Below are 13,816 nucleotides of genomic sequence, written 5' to 3'. Positions count from 1 at the left end.
CCCGGTACCCATCAGCACTGTCAATCACTCTTTCAGCGTCTTGAATCCTTCCGCATTCTGCATATGCAGTGATTGTGGCATTAAGCACAGTATTCTCATGCTCCAGACCACGTTTCACAATCTTTCCGTGAAGCTGCCTGGTCAACTCATATAATTCCACATCATAAAGCAATGTCAGAAGAGGTGCAAATGTTGCATCATCGACTCTCACACCTTCCATCTCCATAGACAAAAACAATTCCATGCAATGCTGTAAATTCCCCATCTCTGCATATCCCGCAATCAAGGCATTCCAAGAAACCGTATTCCGCTCCAGCATGTACTTAAACACCTTATTCGCATCCTCAACTCTACTGCACTTGGCGTACATATCCAAAAGTGCACTAGCAGCATACACATTATCATCAAACCCCATCTTTACAACATCGGAATGGACTTGTTGGCCATACATGAGGCCACCACCAATAGCAACGCCCTTGAGCATGCTTCCAAAAGTATAGCCGTCCAACAAAAACCCAAGTCTTTTCATAGATTTCAAGACGTCCCAGGCACTTAAAAAGTCTCCCTGATTCACGTATCCGGTGATAACGGTGTTCCAAGAAGCAGTGTCTCTCTGAGGCATGTCGTCGAACACCTTCAGGGCAGTGTTTAATTCTTTGCATTTTACGTAGCCGTTTACGAGGTTATTGGAGGTGTACGTATCGGTAATAAGTGACAATTTGATGGCTTGGCAATGGGTTGCTGCAACTCTCGACAAAGTGGGAAAAGCAGTTTCAGTGAGCAAATGCAGTGGGACTGACCTCATTCATGAGAAACAATTTTGCCAGGAAATGAGCAGAGGAATCAGAATTTAAAATCGTGGTTCCTCATCAATTTCCTCCGCCGTTCACAGCAATGTGTCGGCAATGCGCTTTCAAGTTAAACTAATACAACTCCCGACTTCGACTGCTTTATTCCCTCGGCAAATAAGACCGTATAACTATCTTTAGTTGAGTTAAGACAAAATAAGAGTTATATCCATCATTAAATAAGTATTTATATCTGAATGTATTAAATCATATCACCGTAAATTGAATCTTATTAAGATAAAAAATTAATACAACATTAAAAACAGGATGGGGTTTTCCAAAAATAATATTAAAAACTTGGGATAATTATATTTATATTTTTTTGTTTATATACTTATTTATATTTTTTAAAAAATTACGTATACCCATGAAAACCTCAATAATATTTACATAAATTATCCCTGTTTTTTTGACAAATTGTGCGTCTACCACTAGAACTAGCTTTGCTTTTTGACTGTTGACATAAATAAGTTGCATAAATTAACCATAAATCAAGAAGTGTAAATGTGATTATTCCTAAAACGTTTAAGACCTTTTTCAATAACACTCGTCACGTTTCTCAATGCACGTTTTAAATCGTTCGGAAGTCAAACTCAGTTTTTCTCAAATTCTACAAATCCAACACAGATTATAATATACTCATACCATTACCATAATCTATGATTTATAACAACCAAAACTCCTACCTTGAGTATAATGACAAGATTCTAAAACAAGAGTTCTTTTTCTATCAGATCATGACTTCATCTATTGTTAGACAGAGAACAAGATTGTCGAATTTCGCCCTCATCATCCGTCTTCACTCCAATGCCAGTAAGTTTCGAAAAGGATACAGCCCACCTCTCATAGAAACTATCTTGATTGTTTGCAAATTCCAGCACTCTGTTCCTTGTTCTTTCATCATTAAGCAGAGCAGAATCTGATTGGAACAGACCCTTGTGTTCAAGCAAAATCCTGTAGTACTGGTTGTCGAACAGGAGAGGCGTGCTCGGATCGTTGCTCACCGTAACAGAATCATCAATAGCACCGGAAGGACACATTTTTGTTAGATGGGCCGCGTATTGTCTGTCCAGAGATGAATCAATCAATGTGAGATTTCCATTTGAGTCCAGCTTGAACCGGTCGTTGAATGAGCTGCAATGAGCTGTTCCAATTGTGTGGGCTCCTGCACAAACAGAACTCATGCAACTATTACTTATTTCTCATCTTTCTAGCTGTTTATGTCTGAAAGTTTTACATGGAAGAACCTCACAGTCGACATTCTAGTACTACAAAGAGGTGGTTGGAGAATAGCAAATTTCTTAAATGCTGCTATGTAATGAGTCACGCTTATGATAAATTCATGGCAGGAAACATGCCGGACCAGTTTATTATCAAATGTTTACTTGAGTTGGTCAGGTTGCTCTATCGGTGTTGAATTTAAGTAACTTCTAGCAAACACACTTGAGCGTAACACCCAAATACGAACATAGATGTTTAATCAGACTGGTCTGCTTTGACTTGTTTATGTAGCGCAAATGCTTAGTTTGCCCACCTGAGAGTGTAACAATGTCATCCATAGACAATCCCTTGGCAGTAAAAACCTTGGCCATCTCATCCAATGTGAAGCTGGTGTCTATGATGTTTGGTCTCACATTTGCAGCCAGAGAAATCCTACCATCTCTCCGCCCTGTTGGAATCTGAATGTTTGGACCTCCTGCCTGTTGGAGAAAGTGAATAAATATTTGTCAACAAGAAATGATTAGAAATGAGACTTGCGGGTCGAATTTGTGACTTCGGACAATAAGCTGAGGGTTTACGAATTCAACTGCGTCTCTAGCAGCCAATGCAAGTATATCAGCACAAGAAACTGTTTCGGGGCAAAAGATTTCCAGCACTCTTTTTGCTGCGTCTATCACTGAAAATCCTCCAAGTGATTTATTAGCTGGATCGCTTAACTCAGTTCCATTTCCTTGTAATAGCACAGAAGCATCGCAGCCCTGTCATGACGAATGCACACTATGAACCACTTTAATATTTATGTCATAACTCTATAATCTGGTTATCTGAAAGATTTGAAAGGAAACATAGTAGTGATCAGTATTAGGATACATGCAATTCACATTCATACTAAAACTGAACAGGAAATGACCTCGACAAAGCAGTCATGGAAGAGCAAGCGAAGGAGTTTCCCAGGGATTGTTGGATCCAAATCAGAAGCTGATCTCACTGTGTCTTTCACCATCATTTCAGCAGCCGGGCACGTACCTGTGTAGAAGTCGAAAGACAGACTCGAAGAAGAAGACAATGGAGGGAAAAAGGATAAACAGAGTATGACAAAAAACAGAAGCATCAGCACCTTGTGGTGAGAAGATGCTTTGTACGCACAAAATTCTGTTTTTCCCATTTATGAACAGTTTAGCAAGAATCACTGCTTGTGAGATCAGCAGAATGCTTGCTGTATGCCTTACAATGAAAGTAGTCACACGGAGAGAGAGAGGCGACGTGTTTATCTAGTTATGAAGCTGCATTTATTTGGGTGTGGCTGTGGCAGGTTGATAATGATTTAAACACAGTGGGGGCCAGAAGTAGTCAGTAAATGCTCTCCTTCTTGATCTGTTTTATCTTATTTATTTGGAGGTGGGAAGAGTAAAGAAGTGGAACTGAAAGAGTTCAGGTGGGTGGAAGTTGGGTAGTAGTACATATTGTATCATCTTTACTACGTTGTCAGATACCTACATAAATTCATGAATATCATACTATTACAGGGACTTCAGAAGATTAACTAACAGGGACTTGGAGCACATCAAGGATCACTCTCGGTGTCTCACAATCGTGGGCTTTCATCCATCCAACCAAAAAATTAAGTAAATATAATTTTGGCTCAAGGATTGAAAGAATTTGGACATGTGGGTTTTTTTGATTAAGAATGCCTAAACTTCCAGGTTCTGCAAGAAGCACTAACTTTATAATTCTTTGTTCAGGAACTAGATATGATTCAGTATGGTTTACCAAATTTCACAGTTTCAACAAAGTTTACCCCGGATACTATTCTGGTAAGTCTGCACCCTCAAATCTTCTGTAGAAAGAAATTTCAACATATAAAGATGTAAATTTAAGGAATCCGACGCATATTGAGTTGATCTTCAACAAGTGAGAGATCAAAATAGCATATCTTAGTTTTGCAAGAACTAGTGCTTTACAACCTACGGGCCTGGTTCACAGCCTCCTATGCGTCCTTATGAAGTTTGTTGTGTTCAGTGCAATTGCAGTCGAACAGATATGAATTCCAGCGAGGCACAGTGTAGTTGAAAACAAAAGGAGGGCTTTCCACTGTCTTCCAGATATAAGAACTGCCAAAGCCGTTGACACCAGCGCAGCAACCGAGAGAGCATTTTTCCACGCTTGAAAAGATTTGAGATCATTCGTGCATCGCTTGCAATGAATCACATGCCGGAAATATCTATTTGCAGGATTTGGTGCATGCATTGTTCCGATCCCACCCTTAGCTGGTTGAGAAGCTGAAAGATTGGCAACAAAACCAGCCGGAGCATGCTCAACTACAGCCGGATATTCTGGTAGAGAGATTGTGCTATGCCCAAAATGATAAGGCATTCCATGCCCAACTTTGTCCATCCATTTTCGATACTCTGCTACCCATGTGTCTGATGACCTCAAATTGATGTAAAGTTCTCTTGTGGGAACTTTTTCTTTCATAAGAATTTCATTCTGAGAGGAAAGGAAACCCATATCTTGTTCAAATACCTTACATGAATTCTGATGAATGTACCATTCTGGAATAAGTCTCAAGAGCAATGGTGGTTTACTGGTGACTGCAAACCTAACTATAAGCATGGATTTTCCTTGCCCAGAGGGTCTGCAGAGGAAGAGGCCTGCACCATAGTGCTTCTCGCCATTCTTGTCAATGAATTCTCGGTTGTTCTGAAGGACACAAGGAGCTTCGAATCTCAAAAAGTACGGTATGTAGTTTGGTTCTTCCCGATTTATTTCTCTACCCCACCAGCCAGCGAAGCCTCGATCTGTCCTCTCTGTCACCTCAAAAAACAGCGCTGCTGCGTCTTCCCTTTTTGCCAAAAAATCTGTTCTGTCATGTGAAATAGGAACATGAGCAGGATCCATTAGGTTCTCTAGAAGGATGGAATGATCATATGGAAGCTCATGGATCGTTGAAGTGTCTTGACATCCTGGTCTATCAAAGATCTCAAACCAAGGTAATTTGTCAGGATTTGGTGGCTTCTTGTGAGACATCCATATCCATATAACGCCTTGCGAGTCCCTAATTTCATATGTTTTCACACACGCTGATTTTGGAATTTTTGCACCTGTTGGGAGCTGTCCCAAAAATTAGTGAGAAAGAAAACTATTAAGGAATTTTATCTCTGGAATTCTTTATGACCAGGATGAGAGAAACACCGGAATATGCCATTGCGTATTTCACAAAGTACACAAAACACGAACCTGGGGTATTTTCACACATTTACCATTGCCGTCAAATTGCCAACCATGGTACAAACATTCCAATCGCCCGTCAAACAGTTGACCTTCAGAGAGTTTTGCTAGCCTAAAATGAAAATACTCAATGTATTAGGCTGAGATTTGCTGCTTTTGAAACAATTTAAGATGATGACAACTTATTTCAATCAACTAGAAGTGCGAAACAACAAAATAATTTTCTCACAGCACACATCAAACTATGTGGGGAAATCAAATTGCGTGTAATAGTGTATATAAGTAGAAGTCGTGTAGATTCCTATATGACAGTAAATGCGGAACAATCTTATGGAATGGAGGTAAATGAGAAACTGTGTTATTACATCATTCCAATATGTCGTTCGTAATTTAGAAATAGAGATTATGAAAGAAACTGCAAAGGTGATGCAAAGGGTAGATCAAGCATAATCGAGATGCTAGTGAAACTTGTCTCAAGGTGGGTTCACTCAGAATCGATGGATTAAAAGCCACCAAACTAAAATTCTTCACCACACAAGATAGACACGTGTGAACAATCTTGAGAGAAAACAAAGCAGCAATTTGTTGGGCGGAGATAATTTGGTGATATAGAACTTTCCAGTGCTCCGCAGATGATTTCCTGAGTATCTCTTATTCCCCTCCATTCAACTGCTGAACATATCATTGAGTGATACAAACTTTTTCCACAGCATATGTGCCGGAACAAGGCATAAGCTCAAGCTCCATCAGGGTTCATGGCACATACAGAGTCACCAGCACGCACACTTATTTCCTTATTTGACTATTAGAACTTAGACAAACATCACTGATTTCTCTAAAAAGGCAACCCATTTTAAGACTATCAACAAGTGTCATATAGTCTTCCAATTTCAGTGATATCCCAGATAAATTCAATATCTTTAAGACTAAAACTAAGACTTCTTGCACCCAGCCTCAGTTTACTCAAACCAAAACCATGATTTCACCATCTACTCAGGAAAATTTTGAACTCTACAGAAAGGCAGAAAAATAGACAGTTACCTGTGGGGGCATCGATCCTCACAACACCTAAGCACACCATTGCCATCTCTATACAACACAACCTGCTTATCGAACACGGTGAGACCAAGAGGTGCATCATCAGGCACATTCTTGGTCAGATAAAGTGGATACCATTCTTCAGCCCAGTTATAGCTCGCAGCTTCCTTCTGCCCAATCACTTCTTCTTGAATCACACTCTGATCACCATCCTGCGCTCCAGCAGAAATTTCTTCGACTACTGCACCCAACTTCTGCCAGTTTTTCTTCAGTTGATTGCCAGGCTTTAACAGGAGTTGCAGGCCGAAAAACAGGGTTCTTGGTTTCTTGGGAAGTTTATAGAACTGTGAGAAATTAGGAGTCTTGGAGAGGGATATATGAGAGAGAAATGGTTGGAACTGTAAAATGGCCATGCTTTTTTCTCCAAGTCCAAGAAGATGGAGAATTTGATGAGGAAGATGACAGTGGTGGCAATGAGGAGGGGGGGTTGCTTCTTCTACGGGTGTACTAATCCTGGCCACAGAATGGAGTGGGAGTTGGAAATTTCCAGTGCCAACTACATTTCCATACTTCGCAAATTCACCAATTTGAATAATTAGGGAGATTGCTTGCAATTATGTATCCCATCTCGATCTAGCGAGAAAAATTAAAATAAAATATGTTTGATTGAGATATGCTTTTTAATATATACTAATTGTTGCTATACATAGATACTAAAAAATATAGAAAAAATTATAATATGAGATAAAGAGAAAATTATTTTATAAAAAATAGATAAAGAAATAAAAAAAGCATGTCAGAAAAAAAGAACGTGTTGTAAAGGAAAAAAGAAAAAAATATTACAAATATAAGTTTATTAAAAGTATGAAAGTTTGCAAGAAAACTATTCTGAATAACTTTTCTAAGAAAAGAAATAAATTAAAAGTTAAATTTTAATATATAAAAATTGGAAAGATAAATTTTTTATAATAATATATATAATTAAATGAGATACGTGTAATGACAATAATAATATGACGTCCGTAGAATTTTTTATGTAATTAGAAGATTAATTGATAATTATTAGAAATTTTAATTTAATTAATAAATAAATTATAGATTAAATTTGAGATATAATAAAACTTGAACGGATTAAATTGGAGTTCGTTATAATATTTGGAGGCAAATTATATTAATTAAGAAAATTAAAAAGGACGTGATTAGTATTTTGAGAAAATTTTAATTAAATATATAAAATAATAATATTATATATATAAATAATATATTGTACAATTGAGGGGAGAGAGAGAGTGTAGAATGAGGCGGTGGGGCCTCTCTTGTTCATATTAATATGCACACATACATTACACACATACACATAATACAAACTCACACACACACACCTTAAACACACACAGACGCACACACACATTGTCGAAGACAGAGGTACAGATTTTTATTATTTTAATTTATATTAATTTATATAAATATATTATTTAATTAGTTCTTTTATTAAATATAGTTTATATTGAGCAGTGAACTATTTAATCGGAGTATTTTATGATTTTGGCTATTTAAATTAGTGTCAAATTAAATATCACAATTGCTATAAAAATAATATAGTTGGGTTATTAAAATATTAAATTTGTTAGATTTAATTATTACTATAGCTAATCTACACAATTCGAATGATTAAAAATATGTAATTCTATGTATTACTGCTTAATTAAATTGTATAGCAACGATAAATTGACAGAAAATTCATAGAAATATTTCGGAAGTTATATTTTAGAAATATAATGTTATTAAAGAGGGAAAATGAGGTTTTAGTGGTAATATAATTTATGGATGTTATTAAAAATGATAGTTATAAATATATAAGGGGTTTGATTAAGTGAATTGGTAAATTAAATATATCGATTATACGTATAACATTCTGTTATAGGACGTGACGACAAAGTAGAGGGTTGAACAGTCCCTCGTGAATCGAAGTATTTTGGGTTTTACGATAAGTATAGCTAATTGGATTTATATATATATATCTATATGTGTAGTATTGTATATATTATATATATTGGTTTCTTGGATGCAAACGTGGACTTGGCTTTATATTATTATGTGTGGCTTTTGTATATTGATTGTTTATATAATTAGTTGTGGATTATTTGTTAGATTACCATAATATTGGTGAAATTGTTACTATGTGATATGTGATGGTAATGTAGAGATATGCTGGATATGATTATGTGATAATCATATAATTGATTGTTGATGGAATCAAATTGGGAGTTGATATTGAGAAAGTGATTATTACAAAGAATAGAATGATGATTGTGAATTGAAATAAAAGATGATGCTTACCTAGTTGAGAACACAATCAATGGTTTATGAAAATATGATTGATGATGATGTGATTGATAATGTGATATGAAAATATACGAATTAAGCTAGGTACCATGGCGCGTAGGGTACCGGGATATTCCAGGCAGTGGGGAATATCCTGTGCTGTTAGCTACACACTGGGATGGTGTGGGGGTACCATGTTTGTTGTGATGTCCTGTGCTGATATTGGTACACAGCTGAAGTAAAAGAGTGTGGAGATATCACACAATGGGTATCCTGTGCTGTACATGATATGATGATGGCCGACGAAACCATTGACTGATATACTCCAATTAGAGTAAGTGGGACCCTTAACTAATAAACGATAATGTCGAATATTATGTTATTTATTGATTTATAGTTGTGAGTATGTATTACTACTTATATCTGATGTTGCTATATGATGAATGGCTATTGTCGATGTGACTGCATATATGTGAATTGTTGCCTGTGTATATATACAAACTGATTGGCTATACTTATTGAGTAGGCACCTCATTCCTTGCCACGTACTTTTTAGGAGATAGGTCACACTGATTAGCCATATTGGATTTTGAGTGGTGCCGTCGTCTTTATTAGGTGGGTCAGCCGTAACTTCTGAAGTCAGAGTTTTTGATTGTTGGGTTGTTAAATATTCTGGTCTTTTATCGGAATTTGTGTTTTAAGTTGTGGTATGATTTTCCTTGAGGTTATGTACATGAGAACATCTAGTAAGGGTGAATATAAACTTTCGGAGGTATTTATTACCTTTTGTGGTATATATATATATTATATTAATAAATTAGAATTTATTTTACGAGTTGAAAGAGAATTACTTATAGAATGAGTTCTGATTAAAAGAAAGGATGAAATAGTAATAATTAGATGTAGCGAGTAGGGGGTGCTACAAGTAATTACTGAATATTTATGAAAATATAACTTGCGATTATATCAGTGTCATATTTTAGTAAAAAAAAATGAAATGAGTTTACTTGAGATAAAATTTTTCTTTCATATGTGATTAAGTAATACAAAGGTCTACTACTAATAATAATAATAATTCATTTGATATATAGAAAATACTAAATAAAAAAATACATATAATAAACATAGTTCATGTGATAAATATTTTTTCGTAGATATTGAAATATGTTTACATATAATTTGAAAAATCTCTTGTAAACAATTGTTCATCTGATTTGAAAAATTATTTCACAAGGAAGGACGGCCTTATAATTTTATTTAAATAGTCACTATTACATAAAAAGTGAACCGCGCTGCCTTTTAATTATAAAACAATGTTAATACTAAACCTTTCTTGATATTTGTCACGAGCCCAATTTTACAAATTAAAGGGGAAAGGTTCACTATAAAGTAAAACTCGCTCTTCCTTATAAAAAAAAAAAAAAAAAAAAAGAAGCTAAATGTTAATATGTCAATATCCTTTTTTTTTTCTTTTTTGTTTAATGTAAATTAACCCCTTTCAATATTTAAAGAAAAAAAATGCAAACAAACTCCTATAATTTTACAAATGAACAAATTATCCCCTATAAAAAATAAAAAATAATTTACCCTATGTTTTTTTTTTAAATGCAACAATTTAACTCCTTGTATTTTTTAAAAGAATTCTAAGAAGGTAAATTACTTCATTTTAAAAAATATAAAAACGTAAATTGCTATTTTTTGTTTTCATAGGTGCTCATTTGCAATATCATAGTGGTTAAATTGCATTAAACCCCATATTTAGACGAAATTAATTTGGATTGGGTGTCATTTTGCCAAAATGTTCACTGTAACCGAGTTTCATATTCATTTGCTAATTTAGCATACTGCGTATAGTCGGTGTAACATGCTCTACATCCCACAAAATACAGAACTTTGTGATATTACTAATCTGTTCTATGGCCTCATCACAAACACAGGACTTTTCTCCACTTCTCAGAAATCGAAGTACTCATCATCGACATATTCATCTCCATATTCACTACGCATCTCACCATCGTGATGACCAAAATCTTCATCATCTTTGCAGCAACTCATATCACTATTTGTAGATCCACGCAACCCATATTGTGAATTCTTACTCCCGTAAGAGTCCGAGCTTATCATCGGAGTAGCTTCAGAACTGTGCTCCTGCAAAGATATCAATGTTTGCAAATATGATATGTCCTTATAAACTGTGAGACGATCAACTTTCAATGCCGTTGTGTGTGCATATTTTCAGGTGGAAAACAGCTTTATACGGAGTCTGTTAGAAATTAAATTCAACAACATGCAATCAGCCTTATGACCTTAAAAAGGAAGTGAGTGTGCTTTTCAGGACACCTTGAAAATCAACTGGCAAATTAAAAAATTGTAAACAAATACTTACAAGCTCATCATTCAGGATTTTTAGAGCATCGTAATTAATCCTTGAGCTCGGCCTCTGTCAAAACAGATTTCATGTTATGATTCAGTAAAATGCATACAAAGTAAAAGATGACTGGGCGAAAGTTACAAAGAACATCCAGCAAAATGTATAAGCATCAAAATGACAATGCCAATAGCTGCAGGAAGACATATCAGAAGTTTGCAAATTAATATTATTATAGTTCAAATTAGTAGAATGCAGTTTAAATACTATTTTTGCTACCTGATTCTACCAAACCTTACAGCGGATGTTGGAACAGAAAAATCTCTATATGAAACTAACTTATTACCTGGAACTCTGCTTTTGTGGTGGTTTTAGTAGTAGCTTTCTTGACAGAGACGCCTTTCTTTGTTTCAGTTGTTCGTTTCTGTTTCTTGGCCTGGAATTTAACATGTTACCATTTTCTATAGATATGGAGTAATATAGAAGAATGAATGAAGTATTCTGGAAGAAGATTACTTTCTAGACGAATCAAGGTCGGAAAAAGAAAGGTCTGAGATTGATTCTGTTTACCCCAATTTCAACTTTGAAAGAAGTCAGTCTTTAATTGTAAGCCAATAGATATGACATAAAGTTTAGGCTCAGAAAACTGTCAGAATGAGACGACAAGTAGAAAAAGTGGAAAATAAAGAAGGACATAGCTATTACTTCTGTAGATTTTCCATGCATTGCTTCCCATAAAATCCTTTTGTAATAGATCTCCTCCTTCTTGTTAAGGTACCCAAGAACCTGAACAGTATTCAACATAATGTCCAGTCATATGTTGACACCAATTCAGAAATATTATATAATTCATGAAAAATTTAGTACAATGATAGTTAAAGTTATAAGCACAGACTTGGATATGCAGTAAGGGCAAATTGAAAAAGGTTGGAATCATCTGAAACTAAAGAGCATGCAGGTTAATTAACAAATTGAGTTACAGAGGGAACCAAGAAGATCTGTTATGTCAATTACTCTATGTCAGAAAAAAACAAAAGCTTTACTGAGATGGTTGTAAATTTATTTTTCTGGACCTTAAACTTTTTAGATATCAGAGTCATGGATGTCCCTTCATGTCCTGTTAATTACAATTTGGTCTATGGCTTACCCTTTATTGCATTAATTGTAGCCTAACTGCCTTTTTAAGATAGAGCTGCACTAAATTTTAAGGTAGATGGGGCTGGATATGGCTGTTGCCTGCCTCACGGATAAGACCTAATAATTAATAGAAAAATATTCTAACCAAGTAAGGTTAAATTTAAAGATTAAATTCTTCAACAATTCATCTCTTTTTTGTTATGAAGTATTACTTTCCTAAGATTCTGTAGATAAGATCTTAAAGGCTCCTTTTGGACTGGACACAAAGAAATTCAACTTTTATTATCAAACTTCAGTATCAAGAAAAAGCAATTCAAGCAATAACTAGATGTACCTCAGCATCATCAATATCAGAAAGGCTATCTGACTCATTGCTTTTAGTTCGGTTTCTCTTTAGCTTGTAACTCTTAACAATCCCACAAGTATCCATACTGATGTCCCGGTGTCTGGTTGAAGGACCTGAAATTATTCAATAAATATTCGAGGTCAGGATCTTCTTTTATGAAAGAATGAGTACAAGAAACCACATGTGCACATTTATCAGGACAGCAGGTAGGATTACCATCAGATTTTCTCAGTTGTGTAAGCCCACATGGACCAGCATCTGCACCTTCTACTTGGGAAGGTTCAATTCCTGTCTCTACCTATAGAATTAAGGTCTGTAAGATATGGAAGAACATTAAATCTTAAGATGGCACCATGATTCATCTTTCATGCCTGCAAGGTAGCACGTAGGGATGCAATCAGCTTGGCCATAGTTGCCGTCCATCTCCTCGATAATAGGAACAAATGAGAAGCTTGCATGTTTTCATACATCAGCATACACTAGGTGTAACTCATACCACATTTCGATATGAAGGCAGTTACATAGAAGAATATTCATTATAGCAGCGAAGTGACACAAGAATGCAGTATAACGACAATAACATTGATAAAAGGTTCATCTTGGCATACTTTCCAATCAGCAAAACAAAATTTGAAATTAAAAACTGGTCAGATATTCAGGGAGCAACTTGAGAAGAAAAGCTTGTTTCCAATGGTATTTTTTCCCCGGAAAGCCATTATCTTGGCAGTGAGTTACTGATTAATGCTTTCGGCAATGGCTTCAATAAAGTGGAAAATCAATGTTTTCCTTCACAAAAGGGATCCCGGAACGCTCTTATTACAACAATAGCTGAATTTTCAAGCTATGCTGAGCCACAGAATCGTGCAACTCCAAATTGAATTTTTTTATGGCTCCGATGGTTATATGGTCTAAAATAACTTAAGAATCCTATAACAGCATGAGAAACTGGAAACGAAAACAATATCCAAAGCCAAGCATTTTTATCTAACTCTTTGACTAATTCTCCAAGTTTGATCTTTTATTTCTTTTGGATGAATAGTTCTTCTAGTTTGTTGAACAACAAAGCAAAGATCCAACCGAGAGCGCCATGACTGCGAAATTTTCTGCTAAAACATGTTTCACAAAACGTCCTGGATTTTGAAGAGCGAGAGTCAGAGATCAGGCATACCGGTTTTTTCGAATTGTCATCGGAGCTTTGCGTAACCGCCATTGCCGCTGTGTCTGGAGTTTCAGAACATGCGAACCCTTCAGCTACAGGGGTTTATATAGGTCTGGGTTCTTTGGTTGATTACCAAAATTACCCTC

General features: G+C 35.6%; 4 protein-coding genes across 4 annotated transcripts in view; all 4 read right to left on the bottom strand.

Moving 5' to 3' along the window:
- Positions 1–988, bottom strand: part of LOC105164890 (putative pentatricopeptide repeat-containing protein At3g25970) — a 2,577-nt gene extending 1,589 nt beyond the window's left edge. Inside the window, exon 1 of the mRNA XM_020694312.1 lies at positions 1–988. Within this exon, the coding sequence (XP_020549971.1) occupies positions 1–805 (805 nt within the window). The 5' untranslated portion in view covers positions 806–988.
- Positions 1,406–3,346, bottom strand: LOC105164889 (peroxidase 46). Its single transcript, XM_011083705.2, has 4 exons — positions 2,980–3,346; positions 2,648–2,827; positions 2,383–2,548; positions 1,406–2,013 (listed from the first exon to the last, which is right to left on the bottom strand). The coding sequence occupies exons 1-4, from the start codon at positions 3,232–3,234 to the stop codon at positions 1,592–1,594; spliced, it is 1,023 nt and encodes a 340-aa protein (XP_011082007.1). The 5' UTR covers positions 3,235–3,346; the 3' UTR covers positions 1,406–1,591.
- Positions 3,905–6,944, bottom strand: LOC105164888 (protein TIC 55, chloroplastic). Its single transcript, XM_011083704.2, has 3 exons — positions 6,339–6,944; positions 5,307–5,409; positions 3,905–5,180 (listed from the first exon to the last, which is right to left on the bottom strand). Exons 1-3 carry the CDS (start codon positions 6,746–6,748, stop codon positions 4,047–4,049), a joined length of 1,647 nt encoding a protein of 548 aa, XP_011082006.1. The 5' UTR covers positions 6,749–6,944; the 3' UTR covers positions 3,905–4,046.
- Positions 10,429–13,805, bottom strand: LOC105164882. Its single transcript, XM_011083694.2, has 7 exons — positions 13,680–13,805; positions 12,728–12,809; positions 12,500–12,624; positions 11,734–11,814; positions 11,375–11,464; positions 11,047–11,100; positions 10,429–10,808 (listed from the first exon to the last, which is right to left on the bottom strand). Exons 1-7 carry the CDS (start codon positions 13,719–13,721, stop codon positions 10,614–10,616), a joined length of 669 nt encoding a protein of 222 aa, XP_011081996.1. The 5' UTR covers positions 13,722–13,805; the 3' UTR covers positions 10,429–10,613.

The sequence above is a fragment of the Sesamum indicum genome, linkage group LG6, assembly GCF_000512975.1.
Source record: "Sesamum indicum cultivar Zhongzhi No. 13 linkage group LG6, S_indicum_v1.0, whole genome shotgun sequence".
In the NCBI taxonomy this organism is placed as follows: Eukaryota; Viridiplantae; Streptophyta; class Magnoliopsida; order Lamiales; family Pedaliaceae; genus Sesamum; species Sesamum indicum.
The sequence above is the reverse complement of the archived record's forward strand: the minus strand, read 5'-3'. Positions and strand labels throughout refer to the sequence as shown.